Source organism: Panthera pardus, unplaced genomic scaffold (genome assembly GCF_024362965.1).
Source record: "Panthera pardus isolate Hobbes unplaced genomic scaffold, ASM2436296v1 HiC_scaffold_13, whole genome shotgun sequence".
In the NCBI taxonomy this organism is placed as follows: Eukaryota; Metazoa; Chordata; class Mammalia; order Carnivora; family Felidae; genus Panthera; species Panthera pardus.
Window position 1 is genome coordinate 40,868,832 of NW_026526688.1, and position 26,000 is coordinate 40,894,831.

Here is a 26,000-nt window from a genome sequence, read left to right on the forward strand (position 1 = left end):
CTGCCAATGACTTATCTTCCAAGAAATCCCTATCACAATTAAGATGTCTAGGACCTGGGGTGCCTAGATGGCTGGCCAGGTGAGCATCTGACTCTTGATTTCAGCTCAGGTCATGAGTTCCCCTACTGTGGTGAGACTGAGCCCTACATCAGGCTCTGCTTTCAGTGTGGAGCCTGCTTAAGATTCTCTCCCCCCTCTACCACTCTCCCGAACTCACTCTCTAAAATGTAAAAAAAAAAAAAAAAAAGATGCTTAGGACCTTGAAGCCCTGTTTCATGCCTGAACTGACCAACATAAGGTCAAGAGAGCAGAGAAAGCACTAGAATAGCCATCAGCAGCTTGAATGGTTTTGTCTTTTCCACACTGGGGAAAACATGATCTCAACCTTTGCTTTTACAACCTTAAAAATGACATTATATCAACATCTCCTATTTCCAGAGGTAACTAGAAAATCACACTATAACATATGGCTTTAGGCCTGCTGGTTGAAGAGACAAAAATCATAAGATCCTCCCTAAATTGATTTATTTCTTAGTGCTTCTACTGAGGCCTACCAGGCATAGCACCACTGTTAGTCCTGATAACAAAACACTTAGGACATAGAGGACTGGTAAAACTGAACTTTATTAAGACTTAAGCATAGGAGATACTTCCACATAAGACACATATTTTGGAATTGAACAGCTCGATCACAACACCCTGCACTAGTTAATGTTAACACACTGCTGGATGGTAGCAGTAATGTTCTCCACTGGGCTCCAGAGGTCTGCTACACAGGTGACATGTTACTTCATATGCCAAGGCCCGCAGGTCGCATACCCTACATACTCTACTTCTCCTCAAGTTCTTCCCTTGAAATTAGGGTGAGCTGTCCACGAGGAAATTTAGCAGCTGGATTTATAAAGCTAAAAATATCCAGGAACCAAGACTGGTTGTTTCCTATGACCTAGGAAACCTTAAAATCCTTCAGAGCCCTCAGGAGAAGTAATTCCAAGTATTCTGGGATCACAGAGGCAGAGATGTTTCCCCTACCTTGCCAGGGGTGTATATAGGACATAGTAGTTCAGGAAAATTCTGGAGTGATGGACTATGAACACATCTGTTTGCATACAACATGATTTATCCCAGAGGAAAACCACAAAGCAACATTACTCTGCAGCAAAAACAAGTCCAGGAAGTAGGGAGATAAAACTAGCAAAACAAAATTACTTAAATATTTAGAAACAGGACTTTAGAGAAAAATTATATGGTTTGAAGAGTATAGGTCTTCATTTTTCCCCACGCATGAAGCAGAGCACAGTATCACTCCTTAAGCTATAGCAGTAAGAATTTAAAAACCTGTCTTTTATATAAATATTTAAGTGGTTAATATATATATCGAACTAGAGTAAAAATTACCCACTGGGAAAGTCTGAGGTACTCCCTCAGTTGCCATGTTCCTTAAACTGGGTTACACATGATCAGCATGGCCCATCTTCCTTCAACATCAGTTTTATTCAAAGGTTTAGGGAATTTCTTTCTGCCTTGAAACAAAGATGGTTAGGTAGGTATATATACTGTTGATAAATCTATTACAATCCAGTGCAGAAGACTCCAGGGAAATCAACTTTACTGAGCAGCTTCCAGGATGAACCATACCCCTTGACGGTAAGCTTTCTTTTTTTACTTAGGGTTACTGCTGGAAAAGTTTCAGACAGCAAGGCTTAGACTCCAGCACCAGTCTAGCACTGACAAGAGTAAATAGGGAGTCACCACTGGGTTACAGCTGTGATGTACTTCACGAGGAATGAGTTGGCCACCTACACTTCAATACTGTGACACACAGAATCTGGCTGCCCTGGGGATTATGGGATTGCTTTTCTGAAACTGTCCTTGTGGAACAGGAAAAAGGCTGGTGAATTCTGTGATATGAGAATTCTTCTGGGTTAGGGAAAGGGGCATTTCAGGCAACCGCCACCAGGAAGAGGGCAGGTCACTTTCTCACTGCAGACGACAGGCCAGGTGCTAAAGGCTAACAGTCGTTAGTATCTGAAAACTGGTCAGATAGTGGCAGTCTTCAAAGGAAAATCTGATTCTAATGGAGTCTTCCATGTCATTAGCGGACCCGAATTTAAGAAGTTTCCAGTTCACTTCTAGAAGTACTAGTAATTTTTTTATATTTATATCAAAGTAGAGGGATCAGAAAGAAACCAACTCAACTCTATTCTTTCCAACCGTCCTCCCGGTGGGGCTTGACTGCTCTTCCCCACCTCCCACCCCCCGCTCTCGTCTGAGCACGTGTGCTCACACGTCTTTACTACCACTTCCTTTCTTCTCCCTCAAAGGTCAGACCCTTTGCTGGCCTTCCCTTGACTAGCATTCATTTTATTCCAAGCTTTCTTTCCTTCTTTCTTATCTTTCTCTCCACCTTAAACAACAAACAGAAGTCGTTCATTGACTTTAGAGAAGTAAAGCCAAGCAAGTAACAAATGCTAGTCCTTTTCTATGGTAACCATGTTCAAAATAGTTCAATATGGCATTAGGTATCTCTACCCTCTGTCACACAGCTCTTCTCTCAGAACTGAGTTGATGCTGATTGTGTTTGACTTCGGTCCGGTTCTCCCTGGCAACCCTTCTCTCCCTTGATTAGCTCCACGGCACTGCAGGCTAAGGAAAAAAGGGAGTGGGTGGGTCCAAAAGGGGATACTGACCTAGGAGACAGGCTGATTACTTTTTACTTTTAGACAAGTAAGAAACAAAAAAGCATTAGTGAATGTTCTTTTTGCAAAACTCTCCCTTCAGGTTCGAACTTGGAATTTTCCAGCTTTGGTCATGTATTTTATGCCCTTAAAGGGTTTGTACTTTTCCCCATACATATCCAGACGATTCACCTTGAGTCCTGGAAGGAAAACATAAGCACTATTCAAAAGAAGCATGTAGCGTATTTGTCTAAATTCATTTCAATTCAGAGATCAGTGGGATAGAGATAGCTATAACAGTGAACCAGAAAAATAATAATAATTTTCCCTTATTTATTTCACTTTTCTGAGGCTCACAGATTTGTCACTCTTGGCCCACACACTGATAATAAAAAATTGCTCCAACAAGAAGCTATCCTATTAGAAGACCTGTTTCTAAAGTGGGAAGGGCAGAAAGTTATATGCAGATGAAAGGAGGATAAGGAAAAATAAGACCACTCTATGTTTTTGTCCAGCTATTGGACAGAATACATGAATTAATGAAATTAATAATGAAATAAGGCATAACTCAATAAATGCATTAATAAATGAGTGTTTCCTATAAGTATTCTCACTGCATTAAGCAGAACATATTTTATACTGTATAGGTCTCTAACATTTATGATGAGTTTCTAATTTAAGTGAATGCTAATCACTTAAATTAGATAAGTTTTGTTGGTAAAGAAAAATAGGAACTTCATATAAAGCTGAAGTCATCTCCCATCTATCTTACTTACATGGCTGTTCTAAGGATTAAATAATAAAACAGATGACAAAGGCTTAAAACACTGCCTGGCACATAGTAAATGCCCAGTACATGATAACTATTACTATCATCATCATCCTAAGACAGGTGTAGACTACAGTGGGCTGACTTGGGTTCCACATGTTCATAAAAGCAAATACGAAAGTCTTCTGAAACTGGGGGGATGGAGGGGAAATTATTCTTTTCAGTGACCAGCTGAGAATGCAGAAGCCTTCCCATTCTAAAACCCTTTGAACCCCAAACTGACAACCCTAGGATGACTCAAAACCTGCTGGGGAACGCCCTGTCCACCTACACTGTTTCCTTCTCAACTGCATCTTAGACGTTTTTGGTCAGGTCCCTTAATCCAACTTCAGAAAGTAAGGATTATAGATTTCCCCCAGAAATGCTAGGAAGATTTTACTCCAGATTACCTATCAGGTAATGAAACCAAACTCTGTAAACAGGGAGTCAGCAGAAGGCTTTCTGATGTCTGCGTCCTAGTGGAGAAAGCCACTTCTGTTCTCATCAAGCCACTGAAGCCAAAATCACTTACCAGAAATGGCCAGCTGCTGGATCTTAAATTGCAGGTTAATTGTGGGGTTCTCATCTGGTTTGGAAGCTCCAGCCTGAAGACTCATGGTCCCCTTCAAACTTGGTAGCTTTTGGGGATTTATCTTTCCTACATCCCAAGACAGCATCTTCAAAGAAAAAGAAAGAAGTTACAGTGGAAGCCGTCATTTGAGGTGGCTGATCTCTAACCTCAGGGTATCTGTTCACAGTATTACAAGCAGCCTCTAAACTGGCTTTCAATAGAGAAAACTATTTGTCACCATAAATTATCTCAAGGAAAAAACGATGTCCCTCTGATCAAGCTCCCCTTTCAACAAGCTGGAAAGTCTATTGGAGAGCTCCTGCATAATGACTTCTATTTAACATCAGCAATTCAAAACTTCCTGCTTATTCTCCTCCTACCTTGGTAACTGGGTCAAATGTATGTGTCCCCTGAGATGGAGTGAGGCTCATATTCAGGACCCCTTTGGGCATCTGGCTGGTGACAATCACTCCCTCTATGGTCTTCCCCATAGTCTGCTTCGGTCCCACCGTTATTTCAAAGCGTCCAAGTGAACTACTATCCCGGAAACTGATGTTATGTTTGACATACACTGGAATTGCCACCAGACTGGAAAAGGGAGAGATGAAAAACCAATTTCATTACTATACTGGAAACAATGGCAACATTTTCTCATTTTATCCTAAGTGCTTTTTTTGCCTCATTGAGGATTAAATAAAGCAATCTAGCGCTTAAGAGAAAGTTAGTGCTCATTAAGTTTGCGGCTGCTATTTTTGTTGTTGTTATATGTCTAAACAAGAACTTTTTTTCTCAAATTGGAATCTGAGTACACCTGTATTCAATCCCCCTAACCCAAAAGAGTGTTAAATTATCCTATGAGAAACCATAAAAGGCAGTCATTTTTGGTCTTGAACATTCTCTTTAATATCTTGTCTAAGGACTTTTAAGTATTATTACTTACTTCTTTACTCCTTATATTAAAAAATAAACACAGGAAAAAAAAACAGTAATCTTTAATTTTTTTTTCTTCTTGTAAAGCTAAGACGCTGTCTAGTAAATAAACTAAGTCTTCCAATGACTGAATAAGACAACAAAAATCAAAGAGTATACTAAGCCTACTATGAGAAAGGCATTACAGATCAAAATTAGGAGTCACCATATTTCTGTGTTTTACTTTACAACATGTGACCAATAATTATCTGTACTTGGGAGAGTAACATGCATACCTCATGGACCTTTGATAGTATCTCGGGAGTGCCTTTACCTGACTTTCTCTGATCCTCACAAAAACCCTATGAGGTATGGTAGGTTGTCACAATAGGACAGAACAGGAAACAGAAATCACAGATTAATACCAAAGCAATAACAGTTTTTAACATCTATTAAACACTCCTGTGTGCCAATACTATGCTAAGTGTTTTAGTTCCATTACCTTGTTTAATAAGTATGAAGTAGGTACTGCTATTGTCCTGTTTTTCTAGATAAATAATGATGTCCTTATACTTCACTAAGATTAAGTAATTTGCCCAAGGTCATGTATCATAAGTACTAAAGATGGGATTTAAGTGCAGGCAGACTGAGTCCAGAGTCTTTGCTCTCAAGCACGCAGATATTTTCCTAAGTTATTTATCCCAAATCACATAGGAAAGTATTGGTGGCTCTGAGGTGTCATAGCTCTTTTCAGTGTGTGTATCTTCTACTACACACCTTCTAAAAGTCCTTAGACAAGACAGGGGCACCTGGGTGGCTCAGTCAGTTGAGCATCCAACTTTAGCACAGGTCATGATCTCATGGTTTCTGAGTTCAAGCCCCACATCGGGCTCTCTGCTGTCAGCTTGTCAGCACTGAGCCTGCTTCAGATCCTCTGTCCCACCCCTCCCCTGCTTGTATGCTCTCTCTCAAAAAAATAATAAAACATTTAAAAAAATAAAAAAATAAAAATAAAAGTCCTTAGACAAGATATTAAAGAGAATGTTCAAGACCAAAAATGACTGCCTTTTATAGTTTCTCATAGTATAATTTAATGCTCTTTTGGGTTAGGGGGATTGAATATAGGTGTACTCAGATTCCAATTTGAGAAAAAAAGTTCTTGTTTAGGCATATAATAACATCAACAAAAATAGCAGCAGCAAACTATGAGCACTAACTTCCTCTTAAGCACTATTTAGATTGCTTTATTTAATCCTCAAACAAGGTACTTTTTTCATTTTCCACTTAGGGGATAAGAAAACAGACACAGAAAGGTTAAGCAACTCACCTGAGGTTACCCGATTAGTTAAGTACAGAAGCTGGAATTTGAACCCAGGTAACTCCATAACCTGAGTCCTTAATCACTACGGATACTATTTCCACATATACACATATACACAGATTCTGTTCTTAATTATAAGGGCTGCTTACTTCTGTGCACTGACATGGTAAGAGAGCAGGCGGAAGTTTCCATCAGGAGGAATGAAGGAGAGGATACGCTCAGATTCCCAGCGCTTGAAACGGACACAAGGATGGAAGCTGACATCATCCAACAACCTGGGATTCTGTAGTTACCGGGCAAGGAAAAGCAAGAAGTAGGAATTAAACACCCACATTTCTTTCAGGAAAGTCATTCAGATGTTGTTTTTATTTAAACACATGCACACAGAAATTCTGTAGCTACTTATAGAAAATTCAAGCCTGATATAAACTTTGTAGTTGTCCTTATTTCTTATTGTTCCATTCCATTCTCACCACTGTCTTTCCAGAAACAGTTAATTTCCCATCCCAAGATGTGAACCTGTGGTTCAGGATTTTACCATGAAGGAAAGCGTAAGGTCTGGCATTCCAGTCAGCTTGACACAGGCATCAATCACCCCCTGGATCTCAGCAGTAATTGTGGAACCTGAGATAGGAACAAAACAAAGAGAAAGTAAGAAGCTATTCGACGCTTCTCCGTCCTTCCCAACGAACTTACTTCCTCCCTACCACCTTCTTTAACTTTCTCTTTTCCTTCCCAACTTTTTTCTTCTCCCTCCCTCCCTTTCTTCTTTCCTTCTGTCCATCTATCCAGTTCATCTACCTAATCCATTGATCCATCCTTCCAAACACTTATCAGCTGCATATCAAGTATGAGACACTAGGATGAAGCAATGGGGATAAAAGATTAAAGAGACAATTAGCTTAAAGAAGTTTTCATTCTAGCCCCAGAATCAAAAAGGGTGTCATCATAACCAATGGTTCAGAAAACGTCATAGCAGAACCTGCTCTCCCTAAGGTCCCCAATGAGCTCTGCTGCTCAATCAAGTGGGCACTTTTGGTCTTTATCCCACAGGACCTGTCTGCAACATGCCATTTTTGACCACTTCTTCCTTTGTAAAACACTCCTTTCTTCTAACCTCGCCTAGTTTTCTGTTTTTCTAGCTCCTCTTCCTCTGTGCTTTCTGTAGGCTTCTCTTTCTTTGCACATCTTTTGAATGCTGATGTGTTTTCACAATTCTGAACGTCTCTTTTCTTTCACTCAACATGGTCTCCTTGAGTTACTTCACCTACTTCCCAAGGCTTTGATTGTCATTAATGGCCAAATATAGCCTACTCTTTTTTCAGGTTCACAGTCTCACTCCTGCCAAACTAGACAGCTTTACCTGCATGTCATGGAGGCACTTCAGACTCTATACATCAAAAGGTGAGCACATCAGCTCCATTCCTCCATCTGCTCTCCTATTTTCCTTCTTTTTAAAAAAAAATTTTTTAATGCTTATTTATCTTTGAGAGAGAGAGAGACAGAGCACAAGTGGGGGAGGGGCAGAGAGAGGGAGACACAGACTCTGAAGCAGGCTCCAGGCTCTGAGCTGTCACCACAGAACCTGATGTGGGGCTTGAACTTACAAACCGCGAAATCATGACCTGAGCTGAAGTCAGACACTCAACAGACTGAGCCACCCAGGTGTCCCCTATTTTCTTTATGATGGTACCATCTAACCTGCTGCTTAAGTCAGAAACATACATGCATCCTTGACTAATTATATTTCTTCAGTGCTCATATCCAATCAATTATCAATTCCTCTCTTTTCTGACTTCTGTCTCTTACATCTATTCATTCCTTTCCTTCCTGACCACCATTATGGAATCTATATTTTGTGCCTGGACTTCAGCTGGCAGCCTCCTGGTTTCCCTGCCTTCAGTTGAAGCCACTCTTCACACTGCAACTAGACTGATAGTTTTCAACTACAAATCTGAATCAAGTCACTCCCCAACTTAAAACTCTTCAATTGCGGGGCACCTGGGTGACTCAGTCGAAATCATGACTCTTGATTTCAGCTCAGGTCATGATCTCACAGTTCGTGGGTTCGAGCCCCACATTGGGCTCTGTGCTGACAGTGTGGAGCCTGCTTGGGATTCTCTCTTTCTCTCTCTCTCTCTGCCCCTCCCCTGCTCGTTCTCTCTCTCTCAAAATAAATAAATACACAAACCTTAAAAAAAAACAAAACAAAAAACCTCTTCAATCACTCCCAATGGTTCTCCTTAAAATGGCATGCAAGGCATGCTAACTATCTACCTAGTTGTTGTGTACTTTTTTTTTGTGGGAAAACTTCTACTTAAATGCAAAAATCTTAAATGTATGACTCAGTAATTTTTAAATATGTATACACCCCATGCAAATACCACCCACATCAAGATACAGAACCTTTTTTTTCCCCGTTTTTAGTTATGCCTTTATTCACCTTTGTTATAATATATTTGTTAACAATATACTTGTTTTAAAGATCCTACAGACTGACCACCCATTAATGTAGAATATATGTCACCCCTCTCCACCTGGCAATCTTTTTTTTTTTTAAAGCAGAATTTCTTCTAGGAATCTTACTGATCACACAGTAGTTACAAGAATGTCAGATATAAGAATGTATACAGTCTAAACAAGACAGGCTGATTCAGAATTTACAGGTTGTAAAAATATACGTGTCAAGGGGTGCCTGAGTGGCTCAGTTGGTTAAGCATCCGCCTTTGGCTCAGGTCATGATCTTGCGCTTTGTGGTTCGAGCCCCATGTCGGGCTCTGTGCTGACAGCTCAGAGTCTGGAGCCTGCTTCAGATTCTGTGTCTCTCCATCTCTTGGCCCCTCCCCTGCTCATGCTCTGTGTCTGTCTCTCAGTAATAAATAAACGTTAAAAAAAAAACAACTAAAAAAATATACATGTCAAAAGTTAGCCATATGGACAGATGCATACAGGGGAAGAGATGATGGGAGGTTGGGGATCGAGGGCCCTGTGCAGTAACACTGCCTTTTCCTCCTCCACAGTAAATAACTTTAGACACAGAACCTTCTTAGCATCCCAGCATGCTCCTCTTGCATCCCCATGCTAGTTCTGACTTCTGTTACCTTTGATGAAGTTGTACCTGTTTTCAAACTTCATATAAATGTATATAACTGTATATAATCTTATGCATCTATCTTTTTTACTCAACAATGTAAGATTCATTCATGTGCTGGATATATGGATTATTCATTCTTTTTCATTACTACACAGTACTCTCTTATGGGACCATATTGAAATTTGTGTCCTGTTACTGGTGGACATTTGGGTTATTTCCAGTTCTGGGCTAATATGAAAAGTTGCTGCCTACTTAGTTTTAAAGCCTCATTACTTTTTTTTTTTAATGCCTCTCAATGCATTCATGCTGAACTACTTTATTTCCCAAAAATATTTTACTCACCTTAAAGTGTTTGCACCTACTTTGTTCCCAAATCCCTGAAGGTCTTAGTAACTTCCATTCATTCTACTGATAAAGCATAAACACTATCAGCTCTCTTTACACTTTGCTCTGGATGGGTGGGATACATCGCTTATATTCTGCCTTTTTACCTCCCTCTTCCTCACTAGACTCTAAATAAGCTTCTGCAGCCATAAACTCTCACTTTCTTTCTTTCTGGCCTCTTTTGTCTCCTTTGTTTGTAGAACCTCATCATTGTCAACAACAAAATAACATCACAATCACGATCACTGTCAATAACAATAGCTACAATAAAGTCAGGTCATAAAGAGGTCCAGAACTTTGTGTATTGAACACAATTCAGGATTAAGGTTTTGAAAAGACTTTGCTGCAGAATTTAGAAATTATTAGTCAAAAAATGTTGAAATCATTATTGAACCAAAAGCCAGTGGCCACCACCCACATTTACATAACAAGAATCTCCAAAGGCTTGTCATGGGAAAGATGTAGACCCCCTCTATTTTGACAGACTACCAATTGTCCCTGTAAATGACATATCTTTATTCATTATTAACAAAGAATTGTTGTTTTCCTATATGTGTGGGAAGGGGATATTATAGGTCGCTATTCAATAACTTAATTACTGGGTTTCCTTTCCTTTTTGAGAATTTCTATATCTCATCTTCAAATATGTATTTGTTGTCTTTTAATTTGCAATTCATTTCTTCTTCCCTTGCTCATTTCCAGGAATCCTTAGCCTTTTCTTTCTCCACATAATTCTCATGTATGACATCCTCACAGTAGCGATACCTCCCATTACACACCACTGTCATTATTATTATTACACTATTATCAGCAAAGATTCTCAATGAGAAGGGGACTGTGTGACCTGGAATATTCCTTCACTGTATCTTGTTCATGATCAAATATCCATTAGTCAGCACTGTGCTACAACACAACAGGTTTTCGATAAGCATTTGTTGAATGAATGAGTTCACTAATGTGAAAAGAACTTTCTACAAATTTCTAAGCTCTAGGACATATTGCTGTAATTCAGAATAGATAGAAAAGAAGGCTCCCTGAATTTTAGTGATTACAATGTCAGTTCTGCCATCAGATTTGGGAGTCAAATACATTCAAAAGGAAATCTAAAAGAGATTCGTTTGCTACTTTTTTTACTTAAGAGGACAAGATCTAGAACACCATTAAAGAACAATTTTTTTATTTAAGAGGGTAAGATCTGTAACACCAACAAGCATTGGTCTGCATCATATTATTTTGAATTGCCATTTTCAGCCTTATTGAGGTATAATTAACAAAAACTGTATATAATCAAGGTATACAACTTGATATTTTGATATATATACATTGCGAAATGATCACCACAAACAAGTTAATTAACATATTAATTAGCAAATTTCAAGTATACAATACATATTATGAAGAGGTGATGGATGTGTTAATTTAACTAGATGGGGGAATCCTTTGAAATGAATACATACAGCAAATCACTACAATATACATTTTAAATATCTTACAATTTTATTTGTCCATAATACCTCAATAAAGCTGAGAAAAAGTATAAAATGCAGTATTAACTATAGTCACTGTGCTGTACATTTCCAGAATTTACTCATCTTGCATAACTGAAACTCTGTACCCTTTGACCAAATATCTCCCCACTTCCCCCACCCACTAGCCCTTAGTAACACCATTCTACCCTCTGCTTCCATGAATTTGACTATTTTAGATTATACAGATAAGTGAGACTATGCAGCGTTTGTCTTTCTCTCTCTGGCTTATTTCATTTAGCATACTGTCCTCCAGGTTTATCCATGTTGCAAATGGCAGAATTTCCTTCTTTTCTTGTGACTGAATAACATGCCTGTGTGCATGTCTATCTCACATTTTCGTTATCCATTCATCCATCAAAAGACATTTAGGTTGGCTATTGTGAATAATGCTGCAATGAACATGGGAGTGCAGATACCTCTTCGAGCTAATTCTTTCATTTCCTTTGGATACACCCAGAAGTGGGAAAACTGGATCACGAAGTAGTTCTATTTTTTATTTTTTTGATGGTTTTCCATGAATGTACCAATATACATTCCCACCAACAGTGTACTAGGGTTTTCTTTTCCCCACAACACTACTAACACTTATTGTCTGCCATTTTGATACTAGCCATTATAACTACTGTGAGGTGATATCTCATTGTAGTTTTGATTTCCCTAATAATTAGTGACGTTGAGCACCTTTTTATACATCTATTGGCCATCTGTATGTCTTTGTTTGATAAATGTCTAGTCAGATCCTTTGCCCACTTTTTAATCAAGTTATCTGTTTTTTTTTGCTATTGAGTTTTGTGTGTTCTTTGTATATTTTGGTTCTAACCCCTAATCTGATATATGGTTTCCAAATATTTTCTCTAACAGGTTGTTTTTTCACTCTGTTGACTGTTTTTGTTGGGCAGAAACTTTTTAGTTTTTGTCTATTTTTGCTTTTTGTTGCCTTTGCGTTTGGTGTCAAATCCAAAAAAAATCATTGCCCATACAAGTGTCAAGAAGTTTTCCCCTACCCCACCCCCCAAAAAAGAAGTTTTTTCCCTATGTTTTCTTCTAGTAGTTTTATGATTTCACATCTCACATTTAAGTCTTTAATCCATTTTGAGTTGATTTTTTTTTTTTTTTTTTTTGGTGTGAGATAAGGGTCCAATTTTATTCTTCCACATATGGATATTCAGTTTTCCCTGCGTCATTTAATGAAGAGACTATCCTTTCCCCATGGTACAATCTTGGCTCTCCTGTTGAAGATCAGTTGACTGTAAATGTTTAAAAATCAGTTTTTTAGAAGATATTTTTTAAAGACTGCCCCTCACAAGGACTAACCAATTCTTTCTGTTTTTTTAATTAAAAAAATATTTTTTTAATGTTTATGTATATTTTGAGAGAGATAGAGCATGAATGCGGGAGGGGCAGAGAGAGAGACACACACAGAATCCGAAGCAGGCTCCAGGCTCTGAGCTGTCAGCACAGAGCACAACGCAGGGCTCAACCTCATGAACTGTGAGATCATGACCTGAGCTGAAGTTGGGCGTTCAACCAACTGAGCCAACAGGAGCCCCTAAAAGATATTTTTTGAATGTTTATTTATTTTGAGAGAGAGCACGAGTGGGGGATGGGCAGACAGAGAGAGGGAGAGAGAGCATCCCAGGCTCCATGCTCAGTGTGGAGCCTGATGCGGGCTCAATCTTATGAACCATGAGATCATGACCTGAGCCAAAATCAAGAGTGGACGCTTAACCTACTGAGCCACCCAGACGCCCCATTTATTTCTGAGCACTCTATTCTGTTTCACTGGTCTATGTGTCTACTTTTATGTCAGTATAATACTATTTCAATTACACAGTTTTGTAATATATTTTGAAATCATGAAGTATGAAGTCCCCAGCTTTGTTCTTCTTGCTCAAGATTGCTTTGGCTATTTGGAATCTTTTGTGGTTCCATATGAATTTTATGACTGTTTTTCTATTTCTGTAAAGAATGCTATTGAGATTTTGACAGTGATTAACTGAATCTGTAGATCACTTTGGGTAGTATGAACATTTTAATAATATTAATTCTACCAATCCATGAACACAGGATGTCTTTCCACTTATTTGTGTCTTCTTTAATTTTCTTCATCAATGTTTTATAATTTTCAGAGTACAAGTTTGGTTAAGTTTATTCCTAACTATTTTGTTCTTTTTGTTGCTATTGTAAACGGGACTGTTTTCTTAATTTTTTTTTAGAATAGTTCATTATATTTAGAAATGTTTTATATGTTGATTATGTACCCTGCAACTTTACAGAATTTGTTTACTAGTTCTAAGAGTTTTTGTCGAGTATTTAGGGGTTTCTACATATATGATTGTGTCATCTGCATTATAATATTTAAGTCTATTCCTAGTACCCAGCACAGTGCCTGACACAAAGTAGGTGCTAAGTTAAAATGAATGATCTTGAATGGGGGATAATTCTGATACTAGCAAGCATTATATGAAGGAGACTATTTCCACTTTCAAAACATTTTTTTAACGTTTATTTTTGAGAGACAGAGAGAGAGAAAGAGCGAGCAAGCGGGGTAGGGGCAGAGAGAAAGGGAGACACAGAATCAAGCAGGCTCCAGGCTCTGAGCTGTCGGCACAGAGCCTGACATAGGGCTCGAACTCACAAACCATGAGATCATGACCTGAGCTGAAGTCAGACACTTAACTGACTGAGCTACCCAGGCACCCCATCTTTATACTTTCCAGTTCTGAAAACAGATTAAAAACACCTACCTGATTTATCAATGATGGCATCAATCTCTTCTATCACATCAAAATAGGCCTCGTTGTTAGTGTATTTCACCCCAGTCCGTCGCCAGGGCACCACTGACAGCTGCCCAGTAGGAAGCTGGTCACCCACATTGGTGCTTCCTAAGATAATGAATATTACTGTAATTTAATTCCATTGTGGTTAGATGTAACCAGTTATCTAATAATCATAGAACACTTCCCTAGGAGTTTCTATGCTCCCACTCTTCATGCACTCAATTGAAGAATTAAAAAAAAAAAAAAAAAAGATAAGAGTTTCCCAACTTATATATGGGTAACCTAGTCTATTTTAAAAAGTTGTTGCCATCTGGTCTGCTTCCTCGACCAGAATAAAGGTTAAAAAAGTTACTTGAGAAACAGATATCATATTTTGGTTTTGAAAGAAACCTGAAGTTGGTCTCTCAAATTTCACAATAGCTTGTAGCTTAAATAATGTATTGACTTTCAGTAGGGATGGTAATCTACATAAATATAAAATTTTCATGGGTAAAAACAGTAGTCTAGTTTAAGGTACGTTCTTAGGTACATTTATGCTAGGTGTTCTTAGGTACATTTATGCTAGGTATTAAAATGTACACATTTTACTACAACTAATGTACACTGAATGTTAGGAAAATAATACAAATTAGATCTTTCCCTAAGAGTTGCAAATCAATTCCTTGTTTTTTCCTCCCACAAGCATCAAAAATATTTTTTTAATTCAAAAGTTCTATACTGAAATTCTGAAATATTATAACTAATTAAAAATCTATTTCCTTCTTTTGTAACCTGGACCTTTTAATCTAAAGAAAGAAACATTAAACACACGCATATATTCAGCATATTTACACAACATTTCAGCTTTTCAAAAGGTACTTTCAGCTCAGGTATCTTTTTCTAGATTTAAGAGAAGTTCAGAAAAATGACTCCATAGTATTTATAAATGATCCAGGCACTAACAAAGAGTTTAAGAGTTAAATGAATCCAGAATATTGAAAAACCCAACAAATGCGTTTTCTTAAAAAGAGGCACCATATGTTAAAACATGTCATTAGGCTATAATAATTAAAGCAGTATAGGGCGCCTAGGTGGCTCAGTCAGTTAAGCAGCTGACTTCAGCTCAGGTCCACCGTTCATGAGATGAGTCCCGTGTCGGGCTCTGTGCTGACAGCTCAGAGCCTGGAGCTGCTTTGGATTCTGTGTCTCCCTCTCTTTCCGCCCCTCCCCTGCTCATGCTCTGTCTCTCTTTCAAAATAAACATAAAAAAAAAAGTAATAATAATTAAAGCAGTATGATAAGGCAGGAAAGCCTAAAAACAGACCAAGAATCCATAATGACTTAGTACAAGATAAAAATATCATTTTAAAACAGGGGAAAAGAATAAGTTATGGTGCTAGGAAAACTGGTAGAAATTTTGGAGAAATAAACAGAGCCTTACTTGATATTGTATACCAAGATAATAGACTAAAGAACTAAATCCAAAAGTAAAACCATAAAAGAACCAGAAGAAAATACACTTTTTAAAAAAGACCTTCCCTTCTCTGAGATCAAAAAGACATTCCCCTATGTTTTCTTCTAACAATTATAAGGTTTGTGTTTAACTCTTTGCTGGAATTGACTGTACAGAATGAGTAGGGAAGGACTTCATTTTGTTCTATATCAAAGCCGACTGTCCTAATATAGTTTATTTAACAATTGGCCCCTGATTCATTGATTTGATATATATGACATCTATCTATATCAAATTCCTACAAAAGAAAGGGTCTGTTTCTGAACATTCTACCTTATCTTAGTCACCTATCTGTCTATTACTGGGCCAATACCTATGTTTTTAAAATTATCAAAACTTTATATCTTGTATTTGATAGAACACATTTTCTCTCTTGCTTTTCTTTTGAGAGACAGAGGGAGAGAGTGAGTGCGTAAGTGCAGTGACTGCACAAGCTGGGAAGGGGCAAGAGAGAGAAGGGAGAGAAAATCCAAAGTAGGCCCACACCATCAGCAGGAGCGCTACACTGGGCTTGAACCCATGAACCAGGAGATCATAACCTGAGCCAAAACTAAGAGTCAGATGCTAACTGACTGAGCCAACCAGGTGCCCCTCTCTTACTCTTTTTAAAAAATATTTATTTTCAAAACTGTCTTGCCCTTTAATAGCTGATCTATCTATGTATGAGTTTCTGTCTCCTGTCCTATATGAACTTAATATAGCTTGATATTTGTTGACAAGGAAAATCCACCTTTACAGTACTTTTTCAAAATTGTCCCGGTATTCTTGCATATTTATACTTAAAAAAAGTATTTTTTTTCAGGGTGGGGAGCGCCTGGGTGGCTCAGTCAGTTAAGCAACCAGCTCTTGATTTCAGATCAGGTCACAATCTCACAGTTGTGAGATCGGGCTCCATGTCTACATCCTGGCTCAGCGTTGAGCTTGGAGCCTGCTTGAGATTCTCTCCCTCTGCCCCTCCCCAGCTTGCATGCAGGCACATGCACCCATGCTCTCTTTCTCTCTCAAAAAATAAAAACATAAAATATATATATATTTTTTTCTATCAGTTTGTCAAATGTCATGCAAACCCTTGTTTATATATGAAGCAAGACCCACAATGTAAAACCTGAATGAAGCAGAATGACTAATATGACTAAGTCAGAAAATTTTAAATGTAGCTAAACAAAAACACCATAGACAATGTTAAAAGGCAGATTGTGAGAAAATATCTGTGACATAGGATTCAAAAAATATACAGAACTACAAATGATCATGTATACTGGAAATATACATGATGGTTTAATGTGCTTAAATGAAAGGACTTCTCTTAAACTAGTATGAGGGGGTGCCTGGGTGGCTCAGTTGGTTGAGCGTCTGACTTCGGCTCAGGGTCATCCTCTCGCAGTTCATGAGTTCGAGCCCTACATTGGGCTCTGTGCTGCCAGTTTGGAGTCTGGAGCCTGCTTCAGATTCTGTGTCTCCCTCTCTCTCTGCCCCTCCCCTACTCATGCTCTGTCTCTTTCTCAAAAATGAATAAACATTAAAAAAATTTATGTTAGTATAAAAAAACATTTCAATAAAAGAAAAGCTGGGCAAAGGACACAAGTAGATAATTCACTATAGAAGAAAAACAGTCAATAAATACTCGAATGGGTTTTAACTTCCTTAGTAATAAAAAATGAGTGTGTAGGGTGCCTGGGTGGCTCAGTCAGTTAAGGGTCTGACTCTTGGTTTCGGCTCAGGTCATGATCTCATGGTTTACAAGTTCAAGCCCCATACAGGGTTCTGTGTTGACAGTGTGGAGACTGCTTGGGATTCTCTTTCTCTCCCTCTCTCAAAATATATAAATAAACTTAAAAAAAATGAGTGTGTAAATAAGACATGACTAAACTATTAAATGCCAAAGTTTTGAAAAAATTAATAATAGGATTGGCTAGGATGCACAGAAACAGCTACTGAAACTATAAATTTTCTAGAAGACAATTTGGCACAATGCATTAAAGTCCTTAAAATGTGCATGCCCTTTGATTTAGCACTTCCATTTCTATTACTGAAAATAAATCAAAGAAGATGTACACAAAGATTTAGGTATAAGAGAGTTAATTCCCGTTATTTAAAAGAACAAAAAATCAGAACCATCATAAATATGGATTGAACAAATCACTTAGGGTCTATTTCATATGGTAGAAAATTATAAAGTCACTAAAAATTATGTAAAAGAAAGTGTATCATAATGGGATAATGTTCACAAAATATTGATGAAAGTTTTAAAAAATAGACAAGAGTTGTTTTTAAAAAATCTATGCATCTATTCGTTATTCATCTGTCTAGAAGAAACAGAAAATATGTCAAAATTATGGTGTGATTAAATTATTTTCAAGGTCTTTGTGCTTTTCTGTATCTCTGACATTTCTTTAATAATCATGTGCTTCTTCTGTAATCAGAAAGAAATGCTTTTTAAAGAAGCATACTTTATTGTCACTGAAATCAAGACATTTTCTACATAACAAAAACATATTTCAGGTCATAATCAAAGACTATAACGAACAAAAATTAAAGCACCTGGACATCTGAGAGCCCAAAGACAAGCACTCAAAATAGTGCACCACACCAGAGAAAGCCACACCCAGGATGGCAGCAGCTTGGTTTCCTCTTTCTCCATACCTGTTATGGTGTTGACAACCGTTCGAAGGATAGTGGGAGGCTTTATCAGTTCTTTGAGGATGTTTGACTCGGTAGCCAATGGAAACCCATTGTCAAGCATCTCTTCCAGTACCTCATAAACCACAACCACATTGTCTTTGATCACTGGCTCTGAACAGACTCCAAAATAATCCTGATGAAAATACAATATGTAGAATATATAGCATTCAGAGATTGTAACAAAAAGAATCTTCCTAAAAAATAAGGACCTAGTCCTGTCCATGTGTTTACTCAGTGTTTCTGGAATATTCTTCTGCAATGAAGGAATGAAGCATAACCTTAGTTCTCTTAAGCAACCCGGTTTGGTAGATAGAACAGTGGACTGGCTTATAGTACTAGTATCATCACTAACTTCTTTTATAAATTAAGAGAAAGTCATTTAACCTTTTGGGGTTAGTTTCTTCAACTAGACAAAACATGACGAATACAAAACTGAACCTAAACTATTACATGTGCTTAGGAACAAGAATTTGAAAGAACTATGCAAAATAATAATACTTGATATGACCCAGATTGGACCTAAAAATCTTCTTAATGCTTTCTGTTGTGCTATCTCTTAACACTGATACAGCAAATAAGAATGAGAAGGAAATAAAATGAAATGAGGGAGATGAACTAGCACACCAGAAATTCTCTAAGATGTTAGGATGATTCTAAGAAGGCTTTGTCTTTTTACTAACACAGGCTAATCTTAGATACTAAATTATCTGGGTTGTGGAAAAAGCACTGGATTCCAAATCAGAAGACCTGGGTGGTAACCTTATTGTCACTTACCAGAGTAAGTCATGCTAACTGATACAGGTCTTGATTTCTTTACTAGTATAATCAGGATAATACCACTGGACACACAAGGAGGTTATAAGAACTAAGCATGATTGATTAAATGATAATACATGTGGAAATGCTTTGTAAATTATAAAACACTTTGTAAAACGTGATGCATGATGACGAAAAAGAAATGCTAGTAGTCATTTAGCGAGGCCCTTCTAGAGGCCCTTCTAGGAACGTCGGTCGCATCTTTTACAGGACCTCTGAGATGGTCATACAATCCTTCTTGAATTCATCCATTTGCGTTTTGAGAAAGCCCATTCTATTCATGGAAAGCTCTGATTATTCAAAAGTTCTTTCTTTTGCTAAACAGAAATTTGCTTTCTAGATCTGCCTTACAGAACAAATTTACATAACAGCCCCACAGCTATTTGAAGACAGCTAACTTTCACTTTTTTTTTTTTTCTCCCAGCCAAACCCTGTTTGATCCTTCCACTATTCACGCTATGGTATGGTTTCTAGATCATTTCACCATCTTGCTATTTCTTTGGATATGCTCTAGTTTTCCAACATGCTCCTAAAATCATGACATCCAAAACTGGACTGTACACGTGATCTAAATTAAAATTACATCAGATAATAACAATTGTCAGAGACATTGCAATATCTAAGAACACTTAAGAGTCAGGAATGTGTTTCTAAAACAAGACTTCTTTAAAAATGAGGATTTAAGAAGGGAGGGAGGGGACACCTGGGTGGCTCAGTCGGTTAACCAGCTGACTTCAGCTCAGGTCATGATTTTGCGGTCTGTGAGTTCAAGCCCTGCATCGGGCTCTGTGCTGACAGCTCACAGCCTGGAGCCTGTTTCAGATTCTGTGTCTCCCTCTCTCTGACCCTCCCCTGTTCATGCTCTGTCTCTCTGTCTCAAAAATAAACGTTAAAAGAAAAATGTTTAAAAAGAAGGGGGGGAGGTAACACATTTCCTCCCAAGAGTGTTTTTATTTTGAAAAATAAATAAAACACCTCACCAGATTTTATCAATCAGACATAACGTGAACTAAGCAGTTGGAAAGAAGACTTGTAAGTGTGACAAATTGCTATAGCAAAATTATGTGCAATTCTAGCGCTGGAACTCTTCCATCATATTCTAGTACTAAACAAATAATGCAGCCAGAGAGAAAAGACATTAAAATCAGGGTATGTCCATTTACTTTTAACAAATCCTTCAAAAATGACAAGCTCTGAAGTCCCAGACTTCCAAACTAGGAACTTTACTGTTATCCCAAAGTCCTCTGTGTTTTCAACGAGATTAAACAACTTTTCTCACTTCCTGTCTCGTAACAGATTACAAAATATTGCTATGGAGGGATGAAGCAAATGCTGGGTTTCACCAATGGGACTGTTAATCTTAGAATGGGGTAAAATATCATATGTGGAAATCATAATAAGGCTCAATTAGAGTAGTTTAAGGTCATAACTACTGGGTTCTTCTACTTTTAGTTACTCCACATACTGGGGTTTATAATTCTCAGGTTTTCACTGTGGGAAAGAACTGGTATGCCACATGAGAACTGGAAACCCAGAATAGTACTACCAGAAAGTATTTGTGGGAAAAAAATTATAAAATATATTTTCATTTTCCAGACATGTGATACAGATATGACTGGAAATGAAAGGACTCTTTGACTTATTTTTTAATTTCACCATAATATCTGAGTCATCATTCTCTTCTTCTTCTCTTATTCCACAATTTCTGTATTCATATGACCAATTCCAGACCACACATGACACAGAAATTAAACCAAAGGGCCCTTGCTTCTCACTTATTGTATGACGACAATAATAAGAGGCAAATGACCGGGGAGCCTGAGTAGTTCAGTCAGTGAAGTGTCCGACTTCAGCTCAGGTCATGATCTCATGGTTTGTGAGTGTGAGCTCCAGGTTGGCTGTGCTGACAGCTCAGAGCCTGGAGCCTGCTTCAGATTCTGCGTCTCCCTCTCTCTCTCTCTGCCCCTCCCCCACTCGTGCTCTGTCTCTCTCTTAAAAATAAACATTACAAAAATAAAATAAAATAAAATAAAATAAAATAAAATAAAATAAAATAAAATAAAATAAAAGGCAAGTGACCATAAGAGGTAGAATTTGAGCAATTCTTTTAGAGGGAGGATCCCATATTTGAATCCAGGGTCTGGGAAGCCTAAAATCCTGAGCTAATAATAGTGCTGACATCTTGATATAACTTACTTTCACTTCCCCTGTACCCTGCTCCCCAAGATCTTCAAATCTACTCCTGAAAGAAAAACTCAAAGTGAAAACTGTGTCTTGTAAAATGTGTCACTTAAATTCTTACAGGAACAGAAGATTTTCCAATCTTAGTTTGCAATGAAAGCTCATCACTAGTACTCAGACGCTTTGGATAAGCACTCCAAACCCAAGATGAAGTTTGGCTTCACAAATTACTCTTGCCAAAGAGAGTGAAACAAGCATTACTTAGTTTTTTCTAACACTTGAAAATATACGTGTCTTTACACACTCATTACTTTTTGATGCAACTCATAGCAATGTACTTAACAATGGCTAGCATCAAGTCCACTAAAAAAAAGAAAAAAAAACACCCAAACTAAATTCCTCTGATTTATGAATAAAAAGTGGGGCGATTCCAATCTCCAGAACTAAAATGACTGTATATAATCATACCAAGTAGAGTGGCTTCCTCATGCAACAGGTTCAGAAGTATTCAATGTACCATTTCAGGTGCAGCCAGTTCCATAAACAGAAACAAGGATCTTATCAGATGGGAGAGGAAGTGAGCAAAGTCAGTTTTGATTTTTTAAAAAGTTCCTTAATTGAAGCTGAATACAATGGAAACAGAACTATACAGACACTTTATAATTTACACGCATGAGCCTTCTCACATCCACGCACCTGAAACGTGTCCACTACTCGGTGAAGGAACTCAATGACAAACAGCGGTGGGACCTCTGTCTGGATCACAGCCACAAAAAAGATCTTGTGACGGTAAACACTTAAGAGATAGTGGTGAGGAGTCGGAATAACTGGAGGTACATTTTCTGCCTCGGTAGCTCTCTCTTGTGCCTCAAAAAAGTAATCACAGACAGAACGGCTGACCACACTTTTCCAATGTTTTTCCAGGAAAATATCTCCAGAGGAGTTGATCAAGAAAAGGCTATGAATCATGATGGAGACTGTCAGTGAGAGAGAGAAGTCTTTTTCAGTCTGAAAGCCTCAGGACTGCCAATTTTCAACCCTAAAAATAAAAGAAGCTATGGTCAGTTCCACTCAACCAAAACACCTACCTATCTTTCACGAGTAGACTCATGTCTTCCTCTTCTTTAAGAGCCTGAAGTATTGCTCCCTACAATTCCTAAGGATAATTCATCAGCCATCTTGTTTGCCAATTATATACTGCCTGGTTATCTTTACTATTGCCTTAATTACTACCACTTAAAACTCAATTTAATTTTTGGATGTCTGATATATCAACTGGTCTGGAAGCTCCTTGACAAAGAAGACCATGCCATGGGGCGCCTGAGAGGCTCAGTCGGTTGAGCATTCAACTTTGGTTCAGGTCATGATCTCCTGGTCTATCGGTTGGAGCCCCGGATCAGGCTCTGTGCTGACAGCTCAGAGCCTGGAGCCTGCTTCGGATTCTGTGCCTCCCTCTCTCTGTCCTTCCCATGCTTATTCTCTGTCGGTCTCTGTCTCAAAAATAAACATTAAAAAAAAAGACCATGCCTCATGTTTTTTGTTGCCTCATTGCAGTGCTCCCTGCACAGAAGAGAGTTTCAAAGAATATTGAGTTTTATGTATTCAGCCACATGAAATGAGAAATGCTTATGGTTGCACAGTCTTATATGGCAGCCATCAGCTAAATGCAGCCAGTGAGCACTTGAAATGTACCTGGTCTGAACTGAGATGTGAGGTAAGTATAAGTTCCCACCAGATTTTGAAGGTCTTGTATTTAAAAAGGAATTTTAGATACCAATAATTTAATGATTCGTGAATTAATATTCAGTTAATATTGATATTCTGATATGTCAGGTTAAGTAAAATATATTAAAATTAACCTAATCTTTTTTAAAAACGTGGTTAGCAGAAAAGGTAAAATTACGTATCTGGTTCGCTTTATAGATCTATTGGACAGCGCTGGTCCATAGGTGGAAAGCTATCATTGTGGTCTTTATTCATGGAGTCAGACCGCATTCTTAGAGTACTTGTTATGCACAAGGCTCTGCACTGGATGCCTTAAAGAAATCTGAGGGATACCCCAGGTCGCTCAGGCGGCAGCATCTCTACGGTGCAGTCCCCAGGAAGAGACAGCCGGCTGTACCCCAGCTGTGGCCATTCCTCAAGCTGGCTGCGAACTGGACCAGGTGGTCAAACCGCAATGGCCTGTTGTACCAAGGGCCCCAGGGCGAGCTTAATCCCTCTGCCCGGGGACGAGTCAGCAGGAGGGAGGGGAGGAGGGGAGTAACCAGGCTGGGGAGGAGGAGAGGCGGCTGCTAAACAGGGTTATTTTTGGTCTCAGCCCAGCTGCCTGCGAGCAAAGGATGATGGAGGCCCTTTAGGGTGGGGGTGATCAGGAGGCGGATTTAAGGTGTGCGCACATTCAGGCGGTGAAAAAGGTCGCCAGACAGCACACGTGCGTTGCCATGGCAACAGTGTCCCCTCCTCCTTCAGCCACCTGGTCGGAGCGGGCCACCTTCCCAGCCCGGTAGTTGGTCCCTCACCTCTCTCCCCGCCATATCCCGTAGCTCTGAGGGTCAATCCCGCCGCATCTCCTAACTGTGACCCTGCCACCCGCGCCCCACTGGGACCCCTGCGTGCCCCCGCCCGCACCCTCGTGTGCCCCAGCCTCCAGCCCCCGCCCCGGCCCGGTGCGTGCCCGCGCTGCCCCTAACCCCACCCGGGTCTTCAGCCCTTCTCACCCAGCCTCTCTCTTCGCAGCGCCCACAGTTCCGACGCTCGGGCAAGCCCCACCCCCGACCGCCCCCCACACTCGCGCCGACGGCCGCTCATCTGCTGATTGGCTGGCCGACGGTCCTCACGGCAGCACCGCCCACGACCGGGACCTAAGAGCCGCTGATTGGACGTCAGTGAACCGCTCCTCCCCTCTGATTGATCGCTGTCCGCGGGTCACATTCTTCTTGGCTTCGAGCTCCCAGTTGGCCCGTGTTGAGGCTTCGGCAACCTCCGGTTGGTGCAGCTCTGTGGCTCCGAGCCCTGACTGGCTGTCGAGATCGGTCTGAGGGCCGCCTGGACCTTAGTCAACCAGTCACAAAGGGGCAGCTGCTGCTGCCACCTTCGTAAACGTGGAAGGCACCTCGAGGGGGATGCTAAAAAGTGTGACTTCCAGGGCATGAGTTGTGAAATAGCATCATGAATAATAAGCCATGGGTAGTAACAACTATTTAAAAAGAGCCACGATGTCTTTTCATTTATGTACATTGGGTAAAGATGATTGGCTGTATATAGCATCAAGAGCTCTGGACCTGGATACAGGAGGCCTCTTCCAGCCCCAGCTAGACAACTTAACATTGGACAAGGCACTTAACCTTTCAGAATCTCAGTTCCCAGATCTGAAAATGAGAGAGTTGGGCAGGTCTCTCTGTAAATTGCATTGGAGTTCCAATGACTTTGATAATACATTTTAAGTGATTTAAATCATTGTGATCCAGAGAGCCATGAAGTAGAAGTCAGAAAACAAGGCTTCACCTTCAGTTAAACTAAAAATTAGTTATCAAATGAGATGACATATGGCAAGGTGCCTGGCACATAGTATGTGTTCAATAAAACAGCAACTGGTGTTAATGGTAATAATGTTGATCTAGACCACAAGGCTGCCACCCTGCTCGGGCTTTAGTTTTCACTTTGGTGAAAGGAAGCATGAGTGGCAGTTCCTCCGTAAAGAAGACCATGATAAATGTATATTGAAGGTGGTAGGGATTGTTCTCTTACATACTTGCTAAGGAGAGATAGTTGACTAATTTTTTAAGTAAAAGAGAAAATCCAAAATCAAAATGGCTGGATGATGTGGCATCACATGAGTTCTGGTGACAGACTGCCTGGGTTTTAATCCTGATCCAATACTTGCCAGCTCTGTTACGTTGAGAAAGTACCTTTACTTCTGTAAATTTCAAGTTCCTACCTTCTCAAATAAGGGCACTAGTAGTGCCTACTTTGCAGAGTTGTGAGGACTGAGTTAGAAAAGTGTTAGCAATGGTTATTACCTAAGAAGCAGCACAAGAAGCTATTGCATATGGTTACTAAGCAAGTGTGTCAAAGATGCAGAAATGCAATCACTGCTGTGGGCCTTTCTCATTCATTGCAGTAATGTTTACTGAGAGCCTCCCACGTATCAAACCCTGTGCTGGGTGCTGGGGATGCTGCAATGACTACCATCACAGGCATAGTGTCTGTTGTCACAGAGACTAGCTGAGAAGACAAGTGAGAAGCAAGTAATTAGAAAGCAGAGTGATGGGCAAGGAGCACATGGTGGCAGGAAGAGGATTGTTGGCGGAGGGGGCTGACCTAGAATCAGGGAAGTCCTTCCAAACTGACACCTGAAAGATGAACATATATTCCTCAAATAAAAGGGTGGATGGACAGAGAGAAGATTACATGTGGAAAGCTCTAGAGATGAGAGAACTAAGTACAGCTGAACTAGAATTGGACAAAGAGTGAAGGGAGATGAGATTAGGAAGATACAGAGAGCCAAGTGGTTGTGAGCTTAATAATTGTCTGCATGTTTTGTTTATAAAATAATATATAATAATATTTAATGTAATTATAAATACATATATATATATATATATATATATATGTCCAGAACTGTGTGCCATGCACTACCCATTCATTCTATAGATATCTAGTGGGCTCTACTATGTACTAGCACCGTTCCAGTGTTTGGATACATAACACCAGTGAATATAAAACAAAGATCCTTGCTCCAGTGGAGCTTAC

General features: G+C 39.2%; 1 protein-coding gene across 2 annotated transcripts in view; it reads right to left on the reverse strand.

Annotated features, from left to right (window-relative positions):
• Positions 1–605: 605 nt before the first annotated feature.
• AP3M2 (adaptor related protein complex 3 subunit mu 2) overlaps positions 606–26,000 on the reverse strand; it is a 109,013-nt gene continuing 83,618 nt past the window's right edge. The window contains exons 1-9 of one of the 2 annotated variants that reach the window (XM_019440685.2): positions 23,966–24,069; positions 21,942–22,284; positions 18,210–18,381; positions 14,042–14,179; positions 6,826–6,911; positions 6,437–6,570; positions 4,438–4,645; positions 4,019–4,163; positions 606–2,878 (exon numbers count right to left, since the gene is read on the reverse strand). In XM_019440685.2, coding sequence (XP_019296230.1) covers positions 2,778–2,878; positions 4,019–4,163; positions 4,438–4,645; positions 6,437–6,570; positions 6,826–6,911; positions 14,042–14,179; positions 18,210–18,381; positions 21,942–22,214 — 1,257 coding nt within the window. In that variant the 5' untranslated portion in view covers positions 22,215–22,284; positions 23,966–24,069 and the 3' untranslated portion in view covers positions 606–2,777. Of the gene's footprint in view, positions 2,879–4,018; positions 4,164–4,437; positions 4,646–6,436; positions 6,571–6,825; positions 6,912–14,041; positions 14,180–18,209; positions 18,382–21,941; positions 22,285–23,965; positions 24,070–26,000 lie in introns of those variants that run through there. The other variant, XM_019440686.2, reaches the window with a different exon arrangement.